Source organism: Chlorocebus sabaeus, chromosome 29, assembly GCF_047675955.1.
Source record: "Chlorocebus sabaeus isolate Y175 chromosome 29, mChlSab1.0.hap1, whole genome shotgun sequence".
NCBI lineage: Eukaryota > Metazoa > Chordata > Mammalia > Primates > Cercopithecidae > Chlorocebus > Chlorocebus sabaeus.
Window position 1 is genome coordinate 17036602 of NC_132932.1, and position 26560 is coordinate 17063161.

The 26560-nt window shown below is 50.4% G+C and overlaps 2 protein-coding genes and 1 non-coding gene across 3 annotated transcripts in view; 1 reads left to right on the forward strand and 2 right to left on the reverse strand.

Annotated features, from left to right (window-relative positions):
* Positions 1–7719: 7719 nt before the first annotated feature.
* On the reverse strand, positions 7720–7792 carry TRNAR-UCG (transfer RNA arginine (anticodon UCG)). The gene has a single exon. It is a non-coding gene; the product is annotated as a tRNA-Arg (tRNA).
* A 265-nt stretch (positions 7793–8057) lies between these two features.
* On the forward strand, positions 8058–26361 carry POLG (DNA polymerase gamma, catalytic subunit). The gene is made up of 23 exons (XM_037987702.2): positions 8058–8193; positions 8960–9747; positions 12539–12731; positions 13702–13869; positions 13980–14126; positions 14276–14355; positions 15554–15736; positions 15840–15991; positions 16166–16292; positions 17216–17452; positions 18420–18540; positions 18748–18834; positions 19142–19249; positions 19751–19911; positions 20635–20688; positions 20793–20910; positions 21412–21547; positions 21664–21910; positions 23318–23440; positions 23569–23737; positions 23931–24139; positions 25126–25286; positions 25831–26361. Exons 2-23 carry the CDS (start codon positions 9119–9121, stop codon positions 25905–25907), a joined length of 3687 nt encoding a protein of 1228 aa, XP_037843630.1. The 5' UTR covers positions 8058–8193; positions 8960–9118; the 3' UTR covers positions 25908–26361.
* FANCI (FA complementation group I) overlaps positions 26037–26560 on the reverse strand; it is an 80367-nt gene continuing 79843 nt past the window's right edge. The window contains exon 38 of the mRNA XM_007990349.3: positions 26037–26261. Within this exon, the coding sequence (XP_007988540.3) occupies positions 26199–26261 (63 nt within the window). The 3' untranslated portion in view covers positions 26037–26198. The remainder of the gene's footprint in view (positions 26262–26560) is intronic.

Genomic DNA, 26560 nt, shown 5'->3' on the forward strand with positions numbered 1-26560 from the left:
GCCTGTAATCCCAGCTACTGGGGAGGCTGAGGTAGGAGAATCGTTTGAACCGGGGAGGCGGAGGTTGCAGTGAGCTGAGATTGCACCACTGCACTTTAGCCTGGGCAAAAGGGCGAGACTCTGTCTCAAAAAAATAAAAATAAATAAATAAAAAATAAAAAACTCAGTCTGTTTCCTAGTTCTTGATCTGAACTCTGAATGATACAATGGGTACAGAGGTGAAAAAGAAATTTATTCTCATGGGGGTGGTTCATTTAGCACATACTGATTAGGCACCTCCTAGTGCAGGCCCTGTGCTAGGTGCTGGGGATGTAAGAGAATCTAGGCAGAATCCCTGCCCTCAGGGAGCTCCCACTTTGATGGGGGAGACGTTAAACAATCTTAGTCCCTGCAATCCATGCACAAGGTGCAGTGGGAGCCCAGAGGAGGGCACTGGAACCAGTCAGCGTTCACCTGCAGGAAACACAGGCCTTTCCAGATATTTTAATGAGAAAGAGATGTAGTACAGAAGATTAGGTGCTTACAAAACTTTGGAAGGGCCAGACAGTGGGTTCTCAGTGGGGTCTCCAAAATGACTTCCAGAATGCCACAGAACTGGCCCTCTAGCAAAGCAATGACCCTGGCTACCATCCCAGCCACTCCTAGGACTGCTGACTTGGCATCTCTCTAGTGCTCCAAGTACTGTGGGGAGAACCGCCTGAGCTTCCACAGCCGGGATGTTCTGCCAGCCTCCTCATCACCACATGCTGCAGTACTAGCTCCAGTGACCCTGGGCATCCTGTCCTCTCAGATGAGAATGGCCAGGGTCCCTTCTCACAATTCCCCAAAGAAGGTGATATAACTGGGATGCTTTGTCACCATCTGCTTTGGATCAGCTCTATTGGCCAAGCCTCCTCATGGATGTTTGGTCTCCCTCAAGCCTGGCCGACGCATACCTACCTTGCTCAGGCACCTGCCTGTGTCCAGCCTGCTATGGCCAGGGGAGCATGGCCAGATTCCTGGGCGGTGGGCCTGTGGGAGTGGCAGGCCCTGCTATACCTCCTGGCAGGACGCCACCAGGTAGTTTGAGCTGCTTCCCTCTTTATGCTCAGCTAGCAATGATTATGTGATCACAACTAACCTCTGCCACCTCAAAGTCTTTCTGGAACAAAGTGGGCAGTAAATAAATAAATACAGACCAATCCAAACTGAATGACACTATGCAACAACCAAGCATGTCCATCATTTTCCCTGAAGAAAAAAAATACAGAATCTTTCCTCCAAGCCCTGACAATTAAATGAAAAAGCAACGTGGCTATTTGCTTCCAGATACAGGATGCGGGAGATGATGTTCCCTGACATGTGAGTACCTGCTCACGGAGTCTTGCTCTTGTTTTCCTGCATTGCTTGGATAACTTAAACACTTGTCGTTCCTGGGATAGAATGGGGTGTTGTTTCCCCTTTCAACAGGAGAACACCACCATTTCCACAAAAGTTCTTGACTCCAAGAGTTCAGCCCAATGTATTCCTCAAAAGAAGGAAATACACTGCGAGAAAGAAATACACACTTATCTTCACCCCTTTTACACTCAGTTAATATTTTGAGCTGAAAAGCTCCTGTGATAAACAAATTGCAAAAAAAACCATCTACCATCTGCACCAGGCCCCAGGCAGTGGGTTGTAGGTCAAGGCTATAAGCCAAGGCTGCCCCAGTGGGCAATGCTGTGCTGGCCTGGACCTGACTGGGATCTAATAGGTCAGGAGGTGGAATGTACAATTTTGCAGCTGGTGAAACAGGCCACAGGACCCTGACCAGGACTCAGAACCCATGGATGTTTCAGTCATTCAGAAACTGAAGATTCTGCCCTTCTCTCTGAAGGACACACTGCCCTGATGACATGCTTCCAGAATGGATCCTTCTATTCAAGTGTCCACTCTTTTTAATTTTTAAACCATTATTTTAAAAATTTGTTTTTAGTAGAGATGGGATCTCACTATGTTGCCCAGGCTGGACTCAAACTCCTCGCCTCAAGCGATCCTCCTGCCACGGCCTCCCAAAGTGCTGGGATTACAGGTGTGAGCCACCAAGCCCAGACTTCGAGTGTCCACTGTTTTTTGTTTTTGTTTTTTTTTTTTAGTTTTGGAGACACAGTCTCACTCTGTCACCCAGGCTGGAGTGCAGTGGTGCAATCTTGGCTCATTGCAACCTCTGCCTCCAACCTCTACTTCCTGGGTTCAAGCAATTCTCATGCCTCAGCCTCCCGAGTAGCTGGGACTACAGGTGTGTGCTCCATGCCCGCTAATTTTTTTGTATTTTTAGTAGAGACGGGGTTTCACTATGCTGCCCAGGCTGGTCTCAAACTCCTGAGCTCAGGCAATCTGCCCGCCTTGGCTTCCCAAAGTGCTAGGATTACAGGTGTGAGCCACCGTGCCTGGCCCAGTGTCCACTCCTATTGGAACTTTTTTTTAGTAATTTACAGAAACGTTACTACTCGAAATCAATATTTGTTTAGTATGTGTAAGTGTGCAAAAATATATCAGAAATGGCAGTTTAATTTTTTTGCCTTTTCTGGTGGTGTACAGATGTAGACTGAGATTCTTGAGGTTAACATCAACATTTTCAAAATTAAATTGTCTTATTGACTCAGAACCTCATCTTTGTCTTAAACTATGAGACATTAATGGAGTATCACCTTATTGCACATTGCTCAAAAAGTTTCATTCTTCTGATCAAGGAACTTACATTCAGGTATGACTTTTTGTAAGCTGGTTGACTTTCTTACTGGTGCTTGTTATTTTTTTTGAACACATTAAACTAAATGATATATCAAATGTATATTATATATTTTAATAAATAAATTATATATTGTGTAGTTACATATAGTTGTCTATATTTAAATTGTATGTATGATAAGTGACAGCAGTTTTCAATTTAGGGCAGAAATACACCACATTTCCTTTGAAAATACTTACCTGTACCATAGATACCTCCCGTATCATAGATTGTTGTGGAGCGAAGGTAATATTATAAGTAGTTGCAAACGACAAACTACAAAGCATTTTGCAAATCTAAGAATCTAATTTACAGCCTAGCTAGTCTCATCTCAGTGAAACTTACTTCTGTGAAATTTAGCTGAAGACTTTTTTCAAAAAGTTCATTCATTTGTTTAGCAAATATGTAATAAGCACTCAATCAGTGAGAGCTCTTTCCATCACAAGTGACAGAAAATCCAGCCCAAACTAGCCAGAGCAAAAGATGCTCTTGCCATTGGCAATTTCAACATTGACTGGATATTTGATGATATGAAGGCAATGCTGTGGGCCCTGATTGGCTCAGCTTAGTTAATAAGCCTTGTCCCTAACTCCCTGTGCCAGGAGCCTTGGTCAGGAGCTAAGGAGGGACAAATTGGGGTAGGGACAAGAGTGACAGACATCTGTCTCTGCGTGCCAGACATACGGATGACAGGGCACAGTTTATTCCCATCAGGAAGCTTCCCAATCTTCAAGAAATTATTTGCGTTTCAATCAATTTCTTTTTGACCTGTTCGTAAACTGTGTAGAGTTGATGGAACCAATTATTCCCCCTGAAATAAGAATCATGTTTTGAAAACAGTCTATGGCTATCATCCTGAATTTCACACATAGGTCACAAGGCCACATTCTCATTTTTTTCTTTTTATATGTTTTATTTATTTATTTATTTATTTATTTATTTATTTTTTAGAGATGAGGGTCTTGCTATATTGCCCAGGCTAGATTGGAACTGCTGGGTTCAAGCGATCCTCCCACCTCAGCCTCCTGAGTAGCTGGGATTACAGGTACATACCGCCACACCCAGCCAGTTACAAAAAAAAATTCTTTTTCTTTTTTAGAAATGGGGGTCTTGCTGTGTTGGCCAGGTTGGCCTTGAACTCCTGCCTCAAGCTATTTTCCTGCCTTGGCCTCCCAAAGTCCTGGGATTACAGGCATCAGCCACCATGCTTCACATTTCTTACTTCACACTTCTTACTGGAGTCTGTCTTCTCTCAGCTGTAAAATGAATAATTTTGCACCTACTTTATGGGGTTGTTAAAATGATTAAATAAAATGGTGCTCTAAAGCGTTCAGCCTGGTTCATTTGGAAGTGGTAGCTGTTGATAAAGGAAGAGCAGTGATATTTTCTGCCTGTGGTAGAAATTGCTGGAGTTGGGCTTGGCAAACAGGAGAGAAGACCATGAAAGTCACCAGGAAGTAAGCACACGAGAGGGACCCTGGAGGAACAGGCTGTCACCTGAGGGCCCCTTACTTAGTTAGCCAGCAGCAGTGATGTAGGAGGCCGCACAGGTCTGCACGTGCAACGCCTGCAGTGCCTGGCACACAACCGTGCAGTAGGGATCCTCCGCTAGCATCATAAACCAGTATTTGCCGTGTAGTGTAGTTGCTGAGATCCTGGTTTCCGTGAATTCAAATCCCAGCTCTACCAATGACCAGTTATAGGACTTTAGGCAAGCTTCTTTGCCTCTCTGTGCCTCAGTTTCCCCGTGGGTGAAAGGGGATAATAACAGTACCTCTTCCAAGGGTCGATGTGAGGATTCACTTAGGTGACATATGTGAGCCCTTGGAACAGCACCTGGAAGCTAGCAAGTGCTGATTATTACCAAGCTCCAGGCAGGGCCTGGAATTGAGCTCAGAATAAGACCTAAGGTCAGTCCCTATGGGCATTTACAGCAGTGGAAGGGGGAGATTAAAAAAAAATCATCATTAGTTACAACTGAGGTACATGCTTTGAAAGTACAGGGTGTTCTGGCCCAGTGCAGTGACTCAAGCCCGTAAACTCAAAATTCTGGGAGGCCGAGGTGGCCGGATCACTTGAGGCTAGGAGTTTCAGACCAACCTGGCCAACATGGTGAAACCAGTCTCTACTAAAAATACAAAAATTGGGCTGGGCACGGTGGCTCAAGCCCGTAATCCTAGCACTTTAGGAGGCCGTGACGGGCGGATCACGAGGTCAGGAGATCGAGACCACCCTGGCTAACATGGTGAAACCCCGTCTCTACTAAAAAATACAAAAAACTAGCCAGGCGAGGTGGCGGGCGCCTGTAGTCCCAGCTACTCGGGAGGCTGAGGCAGGAGAATGGTGTAAACTCGGGAGGCGGAGCTTGCAATGAGCTGAGATCCGGCCACTGCACTCCAGCCTGGGCGACAGAGCGAGACTCCATCTCAAAAAAAAAAAAAAAAAAAATTAGATCCACATGGTGGTGCACACCTGTAATCTCAGCTACTCCAGAGGCTAAGGCACGAGAATCGCTTGAACCTGGGAGGTGGAGGCTGCAGTGAGCTGAGATCGCGCCTCTGCACTCACAGAGTGAGACCCTGTCTCAGAAGAAGAAGAAAAAAAGTACAGAATGTTGTGATGAGGACAGGGGTCCTGATGAACTTTGCCTCTTGCTCTGTGGGGGGAGAGGTCCAGGGAATTGCGGGAAAATGTAACTGTTTCTCAGGAACTACTATCAGGGACAGACTTTTCTAGAAGGATGTGGGGGAGCTCCTAGAAAAGGAGGCAGGGGAAGTGGAGGAGCTGGGCTCAGAAAGGACTGGAAACGGTGTAACTTGGCAGGAAGGGTGCAGGCCTTCAGGTACCCTCCCTCAGCAGGAATCAGTATTAAACATTTTTGTCCTTGTTGAAGATTCTAATTCCAGGGCCAGGGCACTAGGCTAGCCTGAAGTAGTCTATGTGAGGAGCAGGCATCTTGATGGACATCTCCTGAGACTGAATCTCAGTGGAGGTCAATCAGGACTGGTAACAGCAGCCCCTGTGGACAGTTGGGCCAGGGGTTCTTAGCTTTTTTTGTGTCATAGACACCTTCTTAGAATAGTGTTTTTTGTTTTGTTTTGTTTTGTTGTTTTTCTTGGGTGGGGGCAGGGGGATGGAATCTCACTCTGTTGCCCAGACCGGAGTGCAGTGGTGCAATCTTGGCTGACTGCAGACTTCGCCTCCTGGGTTCAAGCAGTTCTCCTCCCTCAACCTCCCGAGTAGCTGGGATTACAGGCGTGTGCCACCACACTGGGCTAAGTTTTGTATTTTTTTGGTAGAGACGGGGTTTCGCCATGTTGGCCAGGCTGGTCTTGAACTCTTGAGCTCAGGCAATCCATCCACCTCAGCCTCCCAAAGTGTTGGGATTACAGGCGTGAGCCACTGTGCCTGGCCTAGAATAGTGTTTTCTGTTTTTAATTTTTTTCTGTGAAATATGTTTTATTAATTTTTATCTCAATAGTTTTTGGGGTACAGGCAGTCTTTGGTTATATGGAAGAATAGTGTTTTTAAGCACAGAAAACATGCAGAATTACAAAGAACGTCAAAGGTATTGAAATATCAGGACAAACAGGTAAACTTATTAACTAACAGGATCTAGCGGCAGTCTAGTAAACACCGTTATTTTGAAGTACAGATGAGTGCAAACAAATTTTGAAAAATCTGCAGCACCTGTAATGCGTTATGAAAATATCTGTGGTCGCTAGAGGGGACAAAGTCACAGGAACTGTTAATACCACGGTGGCTGACAGCCTGTGCTCATAATTGGAGGAAATGCCAAGTATCAGTAGGCGGTTAGAAGAAACAAGATGAAAATGTTTTCCCCGTTCAGGGACTCCCTTATTTAAGCTGAGAGCCTCTCCTTCCAGTATTTTGTAAAAGTCAACCGTTATGTGAAAAAAAAAAAGATGAATTTCTGATTGTGTTTTTTTTTTTTTTTTTGGCAAAACAAAAAACCACAAACATTAAAACACTGTGTATATTACGTACATCTAGAAAAGTGTATGCAAAATATTTCATATTTAAATAGAAGGGACTAGAGCTCAATGCTGCTTGGCTCGGGGCTTCTCTCTACCTCTCCAGGTGGCGGGAGCAGGTGAGGGTCGGCATTAGCCCGCAGGGCCGGCGGAGGACTGTTTCCCTGCACCCCACTGCTGAAAAACGCCAAGGTCAATTTCTCAAGTCCATTCACGGGGTCTTGAGATCCACGCTGGACGGTGGCGGCCGACTTTCAGCTTGACCTGAATTTTATTCCTAATCAGCTGTGTGATCTCGGTTGGTCCTAAATGTCTCCAAGCCTCCCTTTCATCTGTGCAGCTGGGCCTCCAGACCTCAACCCTCATTCGGTGGTTAATCACGTAGACCTTATTCTGCGTGCACTTTACCACAGTTCACCAACCACCGAGCGCTGCGAGTTGTTGAAGCAACTGGAGCAACAGAAGACGGATGTGGAGACCGGAAACAGCCGGGGAGGGGGACAAGGTCCAGCCGCACTGTGGGCTGGAGGCTAGCATCTGCCAGCACATTCAGGTTCAACGGAAGGCAACGTTTTTACCCATTAGAATTGCTCAGGACGAGGAGACGAGGAGGCAGGGGCATGGGCGAGGGAGAGAGCCTCGCTTGCGGCTGCGAGCCCCAACTCTTGGAAACCATCAACTGAGTATAAATTGAGATTTCTGTATAGGATGCCCCGCCCTCTCCACTTTCCTCCACCTGCGACTGGGTGTGAGACTCGGCACATTTTAGAAATGTGCCTCCGCTGAGACAGGTAAGCGGGCAGTCTCGCAGGGACTTGTGGGCGTGGTGGGTGGGAGTGGTTACTTCCGCGGATCTTCGCGTTCCCCACATGTTTGAATTGCGGTGAGAATTGGCGGCGACTACATTCAGATTGTCTCAATACTTCGTTCCTGAAGGGGAATAAACTAAAAGTTAGTTATCGCACCACCCTACGACCGCGGCAGGACTCGAACCTGCAATCTTCTGATCCGAAGTCAGACGCCTTATCCATTAGGCCACGCGGCCACCTGGTTGTTACTTTCTCTTGAGCCACTCGGAAAAATGTTACCTCCGCCCACCAGCTAGCTCGGGACCAACCCACCTGCTCCTTGAGAGGGGGAGGTTGGCCTTTAGTTCGCAGTGTTCCGCAGGGAGAGCCCACCCAGAAGTCCCCTTTCTCCCCCCGCGGGCGGATCGCACCATTGGCGGCCCTCCTATTGGTCGCGCTGGGAGTCTCCCCCTTGCCTCTCGGGTAGCAGCGGGACCTAGTCTGGTGCAGACGGGAAGTTGCTGCTGCCAGCGAAGCGGACCGGCCGGGTGGGGGCCACACGCCACCCCGAGGCTGCGTAGGCCGCGCATAGGGGGACGCCGCGCCTTGGGCCTGGGGTCGGGAGAACCGCAGACCAGGAAGCACCGTGCGGACCGAGGTTTCCGGCGGGTTCGGCGGCGGGGAGGCTGGGTCGCTGAGCGGCAGCGCGGCCCCTCCCTCTCCAGTCAGGGAGCGAGGCCCGGAGCAGGGCGGCGGCTCGTCCCAGGGCGCACCGCGGCGCCTCTGCCGGGCGCAGGCGGGCGGCAGGGCGCACGGGGATGGCCGCCCACGCCCGCTGCAGGACGCCCTCGGCCGGCTGGGCCGTGGTCCGGGTGTGGGTGGAGGTCCCACGGGACGGCGGCCCACCCTACGGGTTCGAATCCGGGTTCTGGCACTTCTCGACGCTAGGCTCTCGGGCCGCGCCGGTCGCGGTAATGGCAGCCACCATTTGCCGAGCGCTTGCCAAGAGCAGGGCCGCAAGACGTAGGCGCCCTGTGTGCTCCGGACAGCGGCCCTGTGTGACAGGCAGAATCCGTAACCCCATTTTACAGAATAGGATATCAGGGCCTAAGGAGCGTTGCCCAAGGTCACACAGCTCCAGAGAGCCAGAAGCGGGGTTCAAAGCCGCGTCGCTCTACTCCAGATACTGCTCTCTTACTCGCTGCCTTCGGCTTCCCCACGTGGGTCCACTGACGAAGCTGCGTGGACCCCGGTTCCCCCAGGAGGGGTATTGACGTTTCCCAAGTTTTGAGGCTTAACAGAAAATGCAACTGAAGCGCCTGGCACAGTGCTGGGGACGCAGTAAATGCTCAAGGAATGGTGACTATGAATACAGCTTTTACATATATGGTAAAATAACGCTTTATATCATCTGTCTCCTTTAGGATTTGGGGTGGAAGGCAGGCATGGTCAAACCCATTTCACTGACAGGAGAGCAGAGACAGGACGTGTCTCTCTCCACGTCTTCCAGCCAATAAAAGCAGCCAAGCTGGAGTCCAAAGCCAGGTGTTCTGACTCCCAGCGTGGGGGTCCCTGCACCAACCATGAGCCGCCTGCTTTGGAGGAAGTTGGCCGGCGCCACCGTCGTGCCAGGGCCGGTTCCAGCTCCGGGGCGCTGGGTCTCCAGCTCCGTCCCCGCGTCCGACCCCAGCGACGGGCGGCGGCGGCGGCAGCAGCAGCTGCAGCAGCCGCAAGTGCCATCCTCGGAGGGCGGGCAGCTGCGGCACAACCCGTTGCACATCCAGATGCTCTCGAAAGGGCTGCACGAGCAAATCTTCGGGCAAGGAGGGGAGATACCCGGCGAGGCCGCGGTGCGCCGCAGCGTCGAACACCTGCAGAAGCACGGGCTCTGGGGGCAGCCAGCAGCGCCCTTGCCCGACGTGGAGCTGCGCCTGCCGCCCCTCTACGGGGACAACCTGGACCAGCACTTCCGCCTCCTGGCCCAGAAGCAGAGCCTGCCCTACCTGGAGGCGGCCAACTCGCTGTTGCAGGCCCAGCTGCCCCCGCAGCCCACGGGTTGGGCCTGGGCGGAGGGCTGGACCCGGTACGGCCCCGAGGGGGAGGCCGTACCCGTGGCCATCCCCGAGGAGCGGGCCCTGGTGTTCGACGTGGAGGTCTGCTTGGCAGAGGGAACTTGCCCCACATTGGCGGTGGCCATATCCCCCTCGGCCTGGTAAGTAGGGGCAGGGTTGGGGACATAAGTAGGCATGGGGGCCCAGCTTAATAGTTTGTTTCAGTGAACATTTACTGAGGTCCTGTTATGTGCTGGGTGCTCACGTAGGGAGCACTGCTGTGGTGAATTAGGACTAGACCCCTGTTTATGTGGGACTCACTTTCTGGTGGGAAGATCACAGGCAGTAAGCAAATATCCAAGTAAATGTCAGGCAGTAAAGGCCATGCGGTGAATCACAGTAGAGCGCTGTACATGAGACCTGTGGGAGGCCACTTAAGATCACCATGATTTGGTGACTTTACCCTCTCCCCTGATAGCGTCATGAGAAGTTAGTCTGAAAAGTCATTTGAACAGTGTTTCTTTTTGGGGAGCTATTATTTATTTTGGGCAGTAGAAAGCTCCCTTCTGTGGGACTGTCCCAGGCAGTATAGGACATTAGCATCCCTGGCCTTTCCCATAAACACCAGACCAACACCCCCCTCCCCACTGTCCCAGCCACCAACGTTTCCACATGCCCCCTTGAGGCGGCATCTGGTTGACCACCCGTAGTTGAGAAACATTGCTTCCTTCCCCTAGCCTTCCAAGCAGGCATTTTGGTCCCAAACAAGTATATCCAATCTCTCTTTTCTTTTTAAATAACTTTCTAAGTGCTACCCAAGTTTCTTTTTCAAACAATGATGGCAGTACTGTTTCTCCCCTTTTTTTATTCTTCATTCCAGGATTAAAATACTATTTACAACCTTAATGCTTTCAGGCATGGCCAGCAAAAAAGTTGGCAGTTTCTTTATTCCTATTGGAAGCTACATCTTTGTAAAGAAAGCTGCGAAATGTTAAATATGCAGTTGAAAATGGTGAAAACATGGCTAAATAGATAAGGTAGGCATTAATGGCTGAAAAGAGCAAAACTAGATGATTCTGCATTGATTGAGTTCCAGTTACAATGAGAATCACACTAAGAATATGTAACTCGATGGTCAAAGTAAAGGGGAATACCGGCCATCATTTGGAAAGATAAAGTAGGCTTTGGTGGCTGAAAGAAAATTAGGAAATCAGTGACAAGAAAGGTTTGTTTTTTGATCTGTTGGTCAGTTTTGGCCAAGTTACCTCAAGTCCCCTTTTCTCTTCCTCCTCCTTTCTCTCCTTTTACCTCTCCTTTCCCTCCCTGTCCTTCCCGCTCTGCCCTCATTCTCATTCCATTCTTGCCTTCTTGCCAGTGGTACTCAGGGCATTGGCCCGATGGCAGAAGTCATTGTTAAGGCCTGGGCTCATGCTGGGACCTTCCTCCTGGGAGTCTGACTGGTGGGTGGAGGTGGGTGCCACATGATGCCCTAATAGAGGTCCACTTTGAACCTGGGCATGCCCCTGCCCCTTAACTGAGTAACATTAGGTACCTGACCATCCCACAGTTTACAATGGGAGGAGAAGCCTTCGTCAGCTGTGAGCCTCCCACAGGGCAGCTTCTTCCCAAAGGCTGTTGGTAAGGGCTTTGGCCATCAGGCTAGAGGGACATCACTCCGGCTATCAACATTTATCTGAGATTCACAGTAAAACTAGTATTAATGGCATGGATCCCTACTCATCTTAAATTTGGCTTGCTTTTTAATCACTAGTGTGTAATGAGATGGCTTCATGCACAGCTGCAGAGCTGCATCTTGACACCAATGTGGCTTTTTATTGTAACCAAAGTCCCTGTTATCACCATGGCCTCAACTATTTGGCATTCTTTAGCCTTTTTGTCTGTGTTGTTGTAAGGGCTTTGACATGCTGAATTAAAAGGTGGGGGGGATTTCTTTCAGTCCCTTGGCTTATTTTCACCATTTGGAGTATGAGTTAGATTTTGTCAGGTTTAAAACTAGGACCCTCTTGCTTTCTCTTTGAAAGAAAGTAGTTTTATATGTGTTGAATCTGTTGAGGCAGATACTCCTTCTTCCATTCCATAAAGGTTGCAAGGAGCTCCTTCTCTGCAGTGTTGTCCACACGTGGCCTCGTCACTCACTTTGATGCTGAGTGGGCCTTGACTGTTGAGAACAATCTGTGGCTTGCAACAGGCATTTCCTCAGTGGCCATTCCTCTACACCTAGCCTTGTGGATCTTGAGCAAACTGCAGCCTTTTACTGAATCAGTGTCAGGCCCCCAACAGGCCGCACTCATCCCTTATCCTCCCACCCCCACCTTATCACATGCGCATACATTTTCTCATTCTGGCACTTTCCCTGGTCTCTCACTGAGGGTGAGATTCTCAAAGGTGTGTGATTTGTTCTTTGTGCCCCAGAATCTTTTCAGCCATGAGATGATTCATCCTGTACATGTGTGCAGTATTTGTCTTTTTTTTTTTTTAACCAGTTCAATTAAAAAAAACTCCACTTTCGGTTCTGTTACTGTCTATCTCCTTTACTAGCACTTTGAACAGTAGCTGGTTTGTGCCTATAGACAAGGGGTTGATAATGTTCATAAAACCTCAGAGCTAGATGTAGACTTAGTGAACACTAGGTCTAGCAAACACCTTGATGGCCCAGGCTGTAATATAATACCTGCGTGTAGGTCTAATAGCCCAGTAGTTCCATTTTTATGTGCAGAAGTTTAAAGAAGCTTTTGTAGCTCTTGCCCACCAGCACACACACCCACCCTGCTACACCTGACCTGTAGCTGAGTTAGGAGCACCCTTTGGTCTCACTTGTGTCCCCAGCTGCCAGTACGCCATCTGGCATGTAGTGGTAGGTGTGCAGTGGGTGTTGTGGAGTGGAAGTTTAATGTCTCCATGGTGAACCTGCCTGCCTCTCGCCTCCCTCAGGTATTCCTGGTGCAGCCGGCGGCTGGTGGAAGAGCGTTACTCTTGGACCAGCCAGCTGTCGCCGGCTGACCTCATCCCCCTGGAGGTCCCTGCTGGTGCCAGCCCCACCCAGAGAGATTGGCAGGAGCAGTTAGTGGTGGGGCACAATGTTTCCTTTGACCGAGCTCATATCAGGGAGCAGTACCTGATCCAGGTAAGGTTCCTGGGGCCAGCTACAGGTTCTGGCATGGGATGGGCCAGGAGCCCTAATCTCAGTGGTTAGGGAAGGCACTGCTTGCTTGGCAAGTGTCTCTGTTGCCTTTGCTGAAGCCACAAGGCCCATCTGTTGACCAGCTGTGCCTCTGTTCCCTGTGCCTAGCTGTTTATGTCCCCGGGAAAGCCCGGTATAGGACCTAAGTTGTCACAAAGTAATAATGGCCTTTATTTCTGTGGCATTTTAGAGCTTAGCATGGATCTTAAAGGTTTTGAGCCACAGCCTGGGCTCATTTCCTGCCTTAACCACTGATGACTATTATGAAGTCCTTAACATCTCTAAGTCTTAGTTTCCTTTTTTTTTATAAAAAGGCAGAGATAACATAAATCTCATAGGATTAATAGGAGGGTTGGAACAATGCCTCCATGTCAAACACTCAGTACTCTACCTGGTGTATAGTATTGGCAATTCTTAATTTTATGAAGTGTTTTTTCATTGTATCTTCACAGCAGCCCTAGGAGACAGGCCGGGTGGAGGAGAGCAACTTTAGCCTATAGCTGAGGGTGCTGAGGCTCAGACAGCCTTGTTGACATGCCCAGGGCCACAGAGCTTATGAGTGGCAGGGTTGGGGCCAGACTAGATAGCCCTGAAGGTTTTGTTTTGGCCACTCTGTATCTACGTTGCTCAGAGCTACTGCTGGAAGCTGGGAAGGACTTGCACGTTGGGTTTGAGCCAGGCCTGCATCTTAAAGGGTGGCTAGGATTTGGGAAGGCAGGCCCCTTAAAGGTGATGGGGCAAGCGTGAACAAACATGAAGATTCTGTATTTTGTGCTGGAGGCTGTGTGCTGGGAGGGGAGGCTGTTTGAGGAGCTGAGGTGGGGCTGGAGGTCCACACCACTAAGCAGTGGTGGGCTGGCCCCACAGTTGCAGCCTCCCTCCTTCCCTTCCCTTTCCTCCTCCTCCTCCTCAGGGTTCCCGCATGCGTTTCCTGGACACCATGAGCATGCACATGGCCATCTCAGGGCTAAGTAGCTTCCAGCGCAGTCTGTGGATAGCAGCCAAGCAGGGCAGGCACAAGGTCCAGGGCCCCACAAAGCAAGGCCAGAAGTCCCAGAGGAAAGCCAGAAGAGGCCCAGCGGTGAGAGCACACTGCCAGTGGGCAGGAGCATAGTGCTTGGGACCCCCCTCACCAGCCCGTCTGATCCAAGGCCAAGCTGATCTGCTGTGTCCCTTGCTCTGGTTCCCCAGATCTCATCCTGGGACTGGCTGGACATCAGCAGTGTCAACAGTCTGGCAGAGGTGCACAGACTTTATGTAGGGGGGCCTCCCTTAGAGAAGGAGCCTCGAGAACTGTTCGTGAAGGGTACCATGAAGGACATTCGTGAGAACTTCCAGGTATGGTGCTAGAGGGGGCTCTCGGGAGATGGGCTGTGACACACCCCTAGCTGCGCTTGGGGAGATACAACTGCCAGGCCTGACCCTGAGACCTGGTGGTGGTAATGGGATGGCTGCCCACCTTGCGCCTTCCTGTCATCTTGTGCCAGGACCTGATGCAGTACTGTGCCCAGGACGTGTGGGCCACCCATGAGGTTTTCCAGCAGCAGCTACCGCTCTTCTTGGAGAGGTGAGGGGGAGCCCATGTGGGAATCTTTGGGGGTCAGTGGGTTCCTGGTACCCGGGCCTGCTGTAATCAGGTGGCACTGGTTCTATCTCAGGTTGGGGACCTTAGCTTTTCTAGGCTGAAAGAATGGATGGTACCCGGGCCTGCTGTAATCAGGTGGCACTGGTTCTATCTCAGGTTGGGGACCTTAGCTTTTCTAGGCTGAAAGAATGGAGCCCTTCCGTCCAGTGGTGTCCATCTGGACCCTGGACTCTGGATTTCTACAGAGGCCCTGGAGGGGAGGGCCATGGAGTTCTGCTTGTGTTTCATGTGCATGGTGCTGGTTTACTATGCACCTTCTCTGAACTAGATCCTTAACCAAGGGCTTCATGTACATCATGCTTGTGTTTATTAATGAGTCCGTCTTATGAAGTGACCCTTGTGTAGCTGAAAATTCAGGTATATTTGTACCAAAGATACTGAAAGAAGAAAGAAGGGAAGAAAATTTGGCTAGAACTTTTGACCCAAAGCTTAACTACTAATAGCTTACTGTTGGCTAGAAGCTTTACTGATAACATAATACGTATTTTGTATGTTATATGTATTATATGCTATATTCTTAAAGTAAGCGAGAGAAAAGAAAATGTATTAAGAAAATCATGAGGAGAAAATGTGTTTACCATTCATTAGGTGGAAGTGGATCATCATAAAGATCTCTGTCCTTCACGTTGAGTAGGCTGAGGAGGAGGGGGGTTGGGCTTGCTGTCTCGGGTGGCTAAGGTAGAAGAAAATAAGTGTGTAAGTGAACTTGCGCGATCCAGACCTGTGTTGTTTAAAGGTCAACTGTATTTTACCACCCAAGTTGTGAGGTTCAGGCATGATGTTTTTCATGTATGGGATTATTAGCACAGTGCCTGGCACACAGTCATTACTCCATGTGTGGCAGCCATTTTCACTTTTGCCATCTATATTTCCCACATTACCCCTGAGGATGGGATGATATTGTTCTCATTTTATAGATGAAAGAACTGAGACTCCAAGAGATGGGGTTACTTACCCAGGGATGAGTAACAGTGAGCTGGGATTTAATGCCTTGTCTGTTTGACTTTTGAGCTGTGCCGTGTCGGTGGCTCGGTTGAGGCTTGCTAATCCAGCTCAGGGATTGGGCCAAAGTCTTGCCTCCTGTGGTCATTTATGGCAGCTCCTGGTGTTTGCCTCCAAGGTGTCCCCACCCAGTGACTCTGGCTGGCATGCTGGAGATGGGTGTCTCCTACCTGCCTGTCAACCAGAACTGGGAGCGTTACCTGGCAGAGGCACAGGGCACTTATGAGGAGCTCCAGCGGGAGATGAAGAAGTCGTTGATGGACCTGGCCAATGATGCCTGCCAGCTGCTCTCAGGAGAGAGGTAGCCAGGCCTTGGGTGGGCAGGATCTAGGCAGGGGTCTGGCAAGTGGGTGGCCTAGCCTTCAGCTTAGCCTTAGCCCTGCCCTAGTGGACTGACTCTGTAGGTACAAAGAAGACCCCTGGCTCTGGGACCTGGAGTGGGACCTGCAAGAATTTAAGCAGAAGAAAGCTAAGAAGGTGAAGAAGGAGCTAGCCACAGCCAGCAAGTTGCCCATCGAGGGGGCTGGGGCCCCTGGTGATCCGATGGATCAGGAAGGTGGGGAGCATGGGCAGGAGGTAGAGGTAGGGTAGGGGTTGTTGCTGGGAAGGTCCTGTGATTGAAGGGGTCCTTGGAAAAGGTTGCTCCAGCCTTCTGGAGATGATGGGGTGGGAACAGGTCTTACTGAGAGTTCCTTCTCCTGCTCCTGATTGTCTTCCCCTACCCTCACAGACCTCGGCCCCCGCAGTGAGGAGGAGGAGTTTCAACAAGATGTCATGGCCCGTGCCTGCTTGCAGAAGCTGAAGGGGACCACAGAGCTCCTGCCCAAGCGGCCCCAGCACCTTCCTGGACACCCTGGGTGAGCCCAGCCCACCCCCAGCAGTGTATCTAGAGTCCACCCTTGCGCCATTCTCAGGACAGACCTGGTCTGGGTTCTGGCACAGAGGCATCATGCACATGTGTACTTATTGACCTGCTGCCATTCATTCACACTGTCTTCCAGTCCTGTTCTCATTTGCTCACTCTGGACTGGCTTACTGGACTCATTCAGCACTGTTCTGAGCACCTGCTGTGCACTGGCCCGTGGCAGCCACTGGGTGTAGAGACTGGAGCGTAGCTCCTCCTTTCCAGTAGTTCCTTTTTTCTAGGAGAAGCCAGGCATGTAGACCAGCTAGTGCAGCTAGTGTCCATAGGTAGTTCTGACTCTGCCTGGGGAAATAAATCAAGAAGCCTTTCTTGAGAAGGTGCCCTTTCCTTTGAGCCTCTTAGGGTGGCAGAGATGAGAAAAAGGGCAGCCAGGATGAGCAGCAGGGTGCCAACTTTGCACTTGCATGACCCTGAGAGCAAGTGTCCTGAGTGCCTTCCTAGCTTCACCCTGGGCTCAACTCTGGTGAACAGCCTGCAAGAGAGCACCCAGAAGGACTGGTGTTTCTCTAGAGGAGTGGGGAGGGCAGATGAGCTCCCTCCTCTGGTCAGTTACACTGAATGAAATGGAGCTTGGGAAGGAGCCCTGCCCTGGACCAGGGTATGCTTTTGTGTCCTGGCTTCTGACTAGTGCAGTGGGACTGACTTAGTGTCTTTGCTTTTGAAATATTCTTCTAGAGGATTCCATGGGGGTCCTGGCTAAAGCATCCCAGAGGAGGGGATGGTGGCTGTAGGCTGGGGTCACCAGAAAGCCCCAGGGCTTTGGAGGGTGGGTGGGGCACATTGTGGGAGAGAGAACCTTCCCCCCAACAACTGCCCTTACCATTGTGACACTGCTGTCTTCCTGGTGGGATGTAGATGGTACCGGAAGCTCTGTCCCCGGTTAGACGACCCCGCATGGACCCCAGGCCCCAGCCTTCTCAGCCTGCAGATGCGGGTCACACCTAAACTCATGGCACTGACCTGGGATGGCTTCCCTCTGCACTACTCAGAGCGTCATGGCTGGGGCTACCTGGTGCCTGGGCGGCGGGACAACCTGGCCAAGCTCCCGACAGGTACCACCCTGGAATCAGCTGGGGTGGTCTGCCCCTACAGGTAAGGCTCAGGCCCAGGGGAGGAAGGGGCTGGAGCCTAGGAACCCCTTCCCCTGGCTGGTCAGCTCAGGCTAGTGGAAAGAGTTTGGGTTCAAGAGTCTGGGTTCAGAAGAAGGGAAAACAAAAAAGGGAAAAATTTAAAAACACACACACACACACACACAAAGGCGTCTGGGTTCACGTTTTTTTTTTCCATGGCTACCCTTACCCTCTGGATCTCAGAGGCCCTGGGAGGGAGTACGTTGAGATGTTCAGTGTGGGGAGGACTAAAGGCCGCCTTCTTGGGCCTGGCAGCACAGCTGCCTTCACAGGAACATGCAGAGGGCTGTTACAAGTAGCAGGGAGATGGGCTTTTTAAAAAATGTATATATAATTCGAGTGATAATTATGGGCCAAGCAGTGCTTCCCTCATTTGTTCCCCAAGGAGCCCCATGAGCTAGAATGATTATCTCCATGTTGTAGTTGACAGAGGCTCAGTTGACTTGTTTAAGATCGCAGAACCTGAGCTTTAGACAAGCAGGTGTTGGGGAGAAACTTACAGTGACCCAGAATTAAGAGTCCTGGCTTTTCAGGGCAGCCTGAGTCTCTTGCAGGGCCTTGGGACAAAAGGGGTAAGACTGGCCTTGCTCCTTTGAGCCCAGGGGTAGGTGAGCTGGCAGGAGCCAGCCTGCAGCTGGGCCCTGGGTCCTGTCCTCTTGCTTTGCTCTCAGAACTTCTCGAGGCGGCAGTTCTGTAGTGTAAGAGGAACTTGGATTTGAGTGAGACAAGGCCTCGAACCCCAGCCTACTGCCAGGGTGCTGTCATTTTTAGTTTGTCAATCCCTGTCTAAAACCTGGGGAAAGTGCTGTCTGGTTCTGCCTCAGAGCTGATTCTGAGGACTAAACAGAATTGTGGAAGGCACCAGCAAGCTGCCTGGCCCACAGTGGGCATATGGTAATCAGAGGCTGCTGCTGCTGTTCTCTGCCCAGAGCCATCGAGTCCCTGTACAGGAAGCACTGTCTCGAACAGGGGAAGCAGCAGCTAACGCCTCAGGAGGCTGGCCTGGCTGAGGAGTTCCTGCTCACTGACAATAGTGCCATATGGCAAACGGTGAGGGCAGGCTCTGAACCTGAGCTTTGGGGAGGGGAGGCCTCTGTATTCCACCCAGGGAAGGAGCAGCCTTTTTGGGTGGGAGGCTGGCACTGGTGGCTCACCCCAGACTGACCTGCGGTGTCTGAGTACCATGCAGGGAGGGGCTGGTGGATTGGGACCTACCCAGTCCCCTGCTTTACTCTCTTGGTCCTTGGACCACTCCAGGTAGAAGAACTGGATTACTTAGAAGTGGAGGCTGAGGCCAAGATGGAGAACTTGCGAGCTGCAGTGCCAGGTCAACCGCTAGCTCTGGTGAGCAGTGTGCCTGTTCAGGGGTTCTCTGGGTGGGTGCTGGGTGGAAAGGGCTTCCTCTTGCCCGTGTAGTTCTTCCCAGCCAGAGTTCCCTAGGTCTTAGGGGGGTTGGAGATGCCACCCTGTCCCTGGGAGGCCCCACACATGTTGGAGGACAAGGAGAAAGCCTGAGTGAGACCTCATGGCCATCTTGTCATTTCCCAGCTGATGACGACAGTTTCAGGCCCTTTTCCCACTCCCTACCCCCTGGCCCTTGCTGAATGCAGGTGCTGGAGCAGGGCCTGATCTAGGTGTGTGGCCCCCACAGACTGCCCCTGGCGGCCCCAAGGACAGCCAGCCCAACTATCACCATGGCAACGGACCTTACAACGATGTGGACATCCCTGGCTGCTGGTTTTTCAAGCTGCCTCACAAGGTGTGTCCTGGGTCATGGCCTGTCCTGTGGTGTGTCCTCACTCTGCTCAAGGCCCACAGCAGGCCTTCAGAGTGACACACCCGAGACTATCCTTTTTGTGGGAATGACTAGTAGTGGGAGAGTGTGATTTCAGGCACATACTGAAATCATGTCTCAGCTTTTGTTTTTCTAATGAAAGTTGGGTGGCAGGGGGTACATCTGGTATGTGATAGATTCTGCCGATTTGTCACTATGTGGGGAGCCAGGTTTGCTTGTGTCTGTGTGTCCTAGGGGGCGTGTGTGTGTGCATGTGTGTGCGCGCACGTTTGTGTGTGTGCATGTGTGTGCGCGCACGTTTGTGTGTGTGTGTGCGCGTGTGTGCATATGTGATGCAATCAGGGATTTGTCTCAGACTGCTGAGGTTCTGAGCTCAGTGTTGGGAGAAGTGCAGGTGCTCACATTGGTTCCCCACCCAGGGGTCTGCCACCTGCCTCCAGCCCCTGCTTCCTTTGCTCTGTCCAGGATGGTAATAGCTGTAATGTGGGAAGCCCCTTTGCCAAGGACTTCCTGCCCAAGATGGAGGATGGCACCCTGCAGGCTGGCCCAGGAGGTGCCAGTGGGCCCCGTGCTCTGGAAATCAACAAAATGATTTCTTTCTGGAGGAACGCCCATAAACGTATCAGGTGGGCCACCATGGGAGGAGTCCTGGGACGCCTTTCCCCCCTCTTCCCACCCAGGGACCTCTGACTAACCTTGGATTCCGACAGAGGGCCAGCCTAGCTGTGGTCCAGAGGCCTAGCTACTTTTGGTTCTGGTGCCATGGACCTTGGGCAAGTCTCCCCTCTAGCTTCAGTTTCCCTGTTAATGTAAAAAGAATGGTGCTGTAGGACCATGAGAGCCCTTCGTAGCTCCCAACAGAACCTCTTGGTGTAACTGCTGGAGCCATGGGATATGGCTGAGGACCATGAAGAGCTGGTGGCCTATAAGCCCTGTTGGGGGCTGGGAGCTGGGTCTTGTAGTCTGGAATGGCAAATGTATTCATCTTGAAGGCCATTTCCAAGGTGATTGTGGCCACCAGCATGCTCTGGTGAGCAGAGTGGGTTCTGGGATGATGAAGTCTGCCTGTGTGTAGGAAGAGGTAGTAGTGGAAGGAGTGCCTCATGGATGCCCCCTAGAGAGGAGCAGGAGCTCACTCAGAGGCCTGGCCGGTTCCCAGATGGCTTATGCTCTTGACTGGTGTATCACAGGGCCCCAGGCCTTGGCTGAGCCAGGGCTCATGTTGAGTCCAGTTAGTGAGGCTGGGTAGGAGTACAGCAGTCCAGGAGGCGGGCAGGTGAGGGCCATGGTGGGATGCGGGATAGATTCTGCTTCCCATGGCTGTGCTGAGCCTCACTTTGTCCCCACAGCTCCCAGATGGTGGTGTGGCTGCCCAGGTCAGCTCTGCCCCGTGCTGTGATCAGGTATGGTCTGCTGAGTGGTTGTAGGGATAGGAGAACTGAGGTGAGGTGGTAGGTCCTAGGGCCAAAGCAACTAAGACCCATTTCCTTCCCATGCACCCCACCAGGCACCCCGACTATGATGAGGAAGGCCTCTATGGGGCCATCCTGCCCCAAGTGGTGACTGCCGGCACCATCACTCGCCGGGCTGTGGAGCCCACGTGGCTCACTGCCAGCAATGCCCGGGTATGTGTCGTCTGCACCTCTGGCCCCTGCTCTTCCTCTCCCAGGTCTGTAGAAACTCAGCTCTGAGGGCCTTTAGGTATTCAGCGAGGAGCATGAAAAGGATCCTGTGATCTGGGTCAGGCAGGACTCTAGTTCACTGCCTGACCCAGATCTTGGAGTGGATGGAAGACAGGAAAATCTGGCTTCATGATTCCTGTCCACTCCTTCAGTAAATGTGTTTTGGGCACCTGCTTCTGGCCAATGACAGGCGTAATAGCTACAGCTCTCATAGAATTTAGATGGGACCATGTAGGTGAGGGGTCTGGCATAGCACTAGGCATAGAGTAGATTCTTTACCTGTCACCCCAGTTGCTGATAGGTGGCTGTCTATAGAACTGTGGAGTTTCACCAGTGCTGTCTGGCATTCTCTAAAGCCATGCCCTTAGGAAAGGCTCTCAGTCAACTCTGGCTCCAGGAATAGGGTAGGAGGAATCTCATTTGGGTATCTCACTCTTCCCACAGCCTGACCGAGTAGGCAGTGAGTTGAAAGCCATGGTGCAGGCCCCACCTGGCTACACCCTTGTGGGTGCTGATGTGGACTCTCAAGAGCTGTGGATTGCAGCTGTGCTTGGAGACGCCCACTTTGCCGGCATGCATGGTGAGCAGGAGCTGGGGTTGGGGCAGCCCAGCCCCTCAGGTAGCATATTGACAGTTCTGATGAACATTGGGCAGAATGTTCCTGAGTTTCTTTTCTCACTCTTGCTTATCTTCCAGGCTGCACAGCCTTTGGGTGGATGACACTGCAGGGCAGGAAGAGCAGGGGCACTGATCTACACAGTAAGACAGCCACTACCGTGGGCATCAGCCGTGAGCATGCCAAAGTCTTCAACTACGGCCGCATCTATGGGGCTGGGCAGCCCTTTGCTGAGCGCTTACTAATGCAGTTTAACCACCGGCTCACACAGCAGGAGGCAGCTGAGAAGGCCCAGCAGATGTACGCCGTCACCAAGGGCCTCCGCTGGTGAGGGTCCCTCTCCCATCCACTTTAACACCCAGGACCTGAGGCCTGCTTTACTGTCCTTTAGTACTCCCATCTGTTCTATCTCGTGCCCATTACTTGAACCCTCACCTAGCCCCTCTCCTTCCACAACTGTGTAACCTAGTTCCGGGATGATTTGTCCTGTTGTGACATTTGCTTGCTTTATAGTCAGCCTTAAACAGTTTTTCCTCATGGGAGTAAAGCAATACTTTTGGTTTACTGTCACCAAGTGGTAGCCTCTTGACAATTCTGATTATGCCGCATAATCAATAATACAGGGGTTGCAAACTCAGATGCCTACAGGGAATGAAAGCAAATGGAGTGGGTGGAAGACAGGAGTTGACAGGAGGGCGCTGTGGCAAACTGGAGCATGTAGGCTGATGTTGATACAGGAGAAAGCATTACCAGGCCTCCAGGTTACTTAGCCTAGCTCTCCAATTTGTTTCCTTTCATAGTACTGCATACTGTGTGCTCAGGGCCTTAGCAGACTCTGGAGGGTTCCAAAAGTGTGAAGGAAGAGAGGTACAACTTCCTGAGGTACAATACATTGTCCACATTTAATTAGCTGGCTCATTGTGGAAACTTTCTTATGAACAACTAAAAGTTAAGTATGTGATAAATGATACAGTGGTTGATAACTGTAAATGCAGGAAAGGGGAGCTGAGTATCATCCAGTGGATAAAGTGAGGTTGGGTAAGGCTCATACCGTGAGCAGCGTGTGCTGGTGGAGGCAAGAAAGGTGGTGGGGCTTTAGTTGTGGACACCTTCGAAAGTGTCACAAGAGTTTGGACTGCAGGCGCAGGTGGTAGGGAAGCCGTTTATACAAGTGAGTGACAGGTCTCTGGAGCCTTCAGGCAACAAGCCTTGTGAAATCTGCAGGTTAGATGGAAGCTGAGTTGTCTAGGGTTGTGGCAGTTGAGAAGGGTAAGCCAGGCCTGGCTGTTGTTTTCTGCTTCAACAAATGCCCCCTCCCCTTCAGGGTAGCCTATTCTTACCCCATCCCCCCAAATCTAGAGTGATGGTCCTTGCTGCCTCCTGAATATAAGGCCCGTGTTGGTCATTGGGCAATTCAGTGTCTAAAGAAACAGGACAGTAGGAATAGTGGTTGCTTGTGTGCTGGAGTCTTTGTCCTTTATTGGGCTACCATGGGGTGTCCCAGGCTTTGGGGCTACAAAAGCCTGGGCTGCATCTCTTTCTAGCTCCGTGATCCTAGGCAAGGCACTTAGCCTCTCTGAGCCTGTTTCTTCCTCTGAATAAAAGCCTTTAGGGGACTGGCATGATGCCAGCGTTTTTGAAAGTTGAAGTGATGTGAACATTCCACGCCAAGGCACTAGGTGTGACACAGGAAGCACTCCTGTGGAATGATGGTGATAACAACGCTGCCCCCAGGTATCGGCTGTCGGATGAGGGCGAGTGGCTGGTGAGGGAGTTGCACCTCCCAGTGGACAGGACTGAGGGTGGCTGGATTTCCCTGCAGGATCTGCGCAAGGTCCAGAGAGAAACTGCAAGGAAGTAAGAACCTTCTTTGTGTTAAGGATGGAGGGAGGGGTCTGGGCTTGTCCCAGAAGAGCTTGGATGCTTTGTTTTTCAGCTTTGAGATGCTGAAAGACAGAGTCTGCCCTCTGTTTCTGGTCCCTTAGGTCACACTGGAAGAAGTGGGAGGTGATTGCTGAACGGGCATGGAAGGGGGGCACAGAGTCAGAAATGTTCAATAAGCTTGAGAGCATTGCTACGTCTGACATACCACGTACCCCGGTGCTGGGCTGCCGCATCAGCCGAGCCCTGGAGCCCTCGGCTGTCCAGGGAGAGGTATCTTGCTACCTTTGGAGCATAGGTAGAGGGGCCCCCGGGGAGGGCAGGGCAGGGCAGGGCACAGGCTCCCTGTGGACCTTACCAATGTTCGTAGGTAGGGCCAGAGTGAAGCTTCTCTTGGGGCTTCTACCCTAGAGTTAATTGGTATGTAGCATAGCTCCTCTCACCTGTGCCCACCTTCCCTCCCCAGTTTATGACCAGCCGTGTGAATTGGGTGGTACAGAGCTCTGCTGTTGACTACTTACACCTCATGCTTGTGGCCATGAAGTGGCTGTTTGAAGAGTTTGCCATAGATGGGCGCTTCTGCATCAGCATCCATGACGAAGTTCGCTACCTGGTGCGGGAGGAGGACCGCTACCGTGCTGCCCTGGCCCTGCAGATCACCAACCTCTTGACCAGGTATGCGGGGCCCATGGCCTCTAGCCTGGCCATGTGCTCCTATGTGGGGCTTTGGGTGAGCGCTTCTTGGGCCAGACTGGGCAGTTTTGAGTTTTCATCCCCCTAGAAGTCAATGTTTCACCTTCTTATTTCTAATTTTTAAAAAGTTATAGAAGTCCTAAAAAGACTAGCCTGAATTTTTAAAAAAAGAGTTCTTGGGTTTGAAAATGTCAGATACCAAGACTGATCATTGAGGAAGCTGTGAGGTTAGGGGAATTATTCCAAAGGGTGGTACTCACACTTTTCTATTTTGAAAATCAAATGACAGAAGCCTTTTCTCATTTCATAGAAAATTGAGATGTTTTTCTTTCTCCCATAAATGTTTCCCTTCTTAAGTGCCAAAAGTTTGTTACTTGACTGCTAACAGAAAACATTGTTAATGGGGACACTCAAATGTGATTTTTTAAAATATCTTATATATTTTATATATTGAGTTGTATTTTATTGTAGTAAAATTCCTAGTTCTTATGGATGAATTAAATGATATTACTGTTCCATGTTGATGCCACTCAGAACCAGTTTGGGAACCATGATCTAGCCTGATTATTGGGTAAATAAGAGATGTTTACAATATTCAACATTGTTCCCATTGCCCTCTTAATCATCTCAGGGGGGTTATGCTTTACAAAGCTAAAAGTCCTCATTTATGCTTCAAACTCTGGCCCAATTGGAAGTGATTTCGTATATTAATAAAATGTACCAAACTGGAAAAAAAAAAAACAGTGTGTTGAGTCCATAATTGCATTTCAGTATCTCAGTGGGAGGTTAGGCTGCTGGATGGAAGACAGTGCTGGACCTTCACCATTCTTGACTTAGCTAAGTGAACAGATGGGGTGTTGGACCAGGGGAAGCCCTGCCCTGAGGGGTGTGGGGTCATTGTTCCAGGAATGATGCGTCTGTGTTCACAGGAAGGGCATGACTGTGAGCGGAGATTGGGTCTCTTTCAGGTGCATGTTTGCCTACAAGCTGGGTCTGAATGACTTGCCCCAGTCAGTCGCCTTTTTCAGTGCAGTTGATATTGACCGATGCCTCAGGAAGGAAGTGACCATGGATTGTAAAACCCCTTCCAACCCAACTGGGATGGAAAGGAGATACGGGATTCCCCAGGGTGAGCACAACGCATTTGTTCCTCATTACAAATAGGATCTGAGGTGGACTAGCAAGTGGGTTTTGGAGAACAGGAAGCTTGGGGCCGCAGAGATCACCCTCTTGATTCATGCTATATTCTAGGCTAATTTCAGTTTAGAAGGTGCCCTGTATCCACAGTGAATGTGACATGATGTTTCAAAAATGAAGACAGCAGAGCTTCAAATATTCTACCTGTACCTGTCCCCTACTTCAACCATAGCAGAAATGTTTAAAGAGGATTTATTCTATAGAGTGCATTCTTAGATGACAGAAAAACAAACTGTGCTTTAAATACCAAACAAGTAAATCAGAAAGCTTATTTTCTATTTAAAATGTATCTAAGACAGACTTATTTTATATAAAAAGAAAACAGACCCTCCTAACATGTAACATTACCATTCGTGACAATTGTTCTCAACCTTTCACTCTCCTTTTTGACCTTAGCATTAAGCTCCTTTGCTCACTTCTGACTCTCAGTTACAGTTATTGAGGTGGCATCCTAACCAATTTGCACTATTTTTCAGGTGAAGCGCTGGATATTTACCAGATAATTGAACTCACCAAAGGCTCCTTGGAAAAACGCAGCCAGCCTGGACCATAGCACTGCCTGGAGGCTCTGTATTTGCTCCCATGGAGCTTCGTCGGGGCGGTGCAGGCTCCCAAACTCAGGCTTTCAGCTGTGCTTTTTGCAAAAGGGCTTGCCTAAGGCCAGCCATTTTTCAGTAGCAGGACCTGCCAAGAAGATTCCTTCTAACTGAAGGTGCAGTTGAATTCAGTGGGTTCAGAACTAAGATGCCAACATCGGTGTGGGCTGTAGGACAAGGGGCATTGTTGCTTGTTGGGTAAAAACGAAGCAGAAGCCCCAAAGTTCACATTAACTCAGGCATTTCATTTATTTTTTCCTTTTCTTCTTGGCTGGTTCTTTGTTCTGTTCACCATGCTCTGATGCAGTGCCCTAGAAGGGGAAAGAAGTAATGCTCTAACGTGTTAAACCTGCTCCAAAGCAGTGGAAATAAAAAGAAGAAGAAGAAAAAAAACTCTATCTTCTCATCAAAGCCTGTGTTACTCATGCTTTCCCCCCTTTCCCACTCACAGGAGGTAATTATGTTGAAGAAGAGGAAGGAGTCCTCCAAAGTGTAGAGTAAGGCAGTGCCACCTCCTTCTCTTAGGACTTTTGCTATACTGAGGAAACTCATGGGACAAAATGATAGAGAAGAAGCTATTGGCATCAAAATGCTACATGACTCTCCTGAG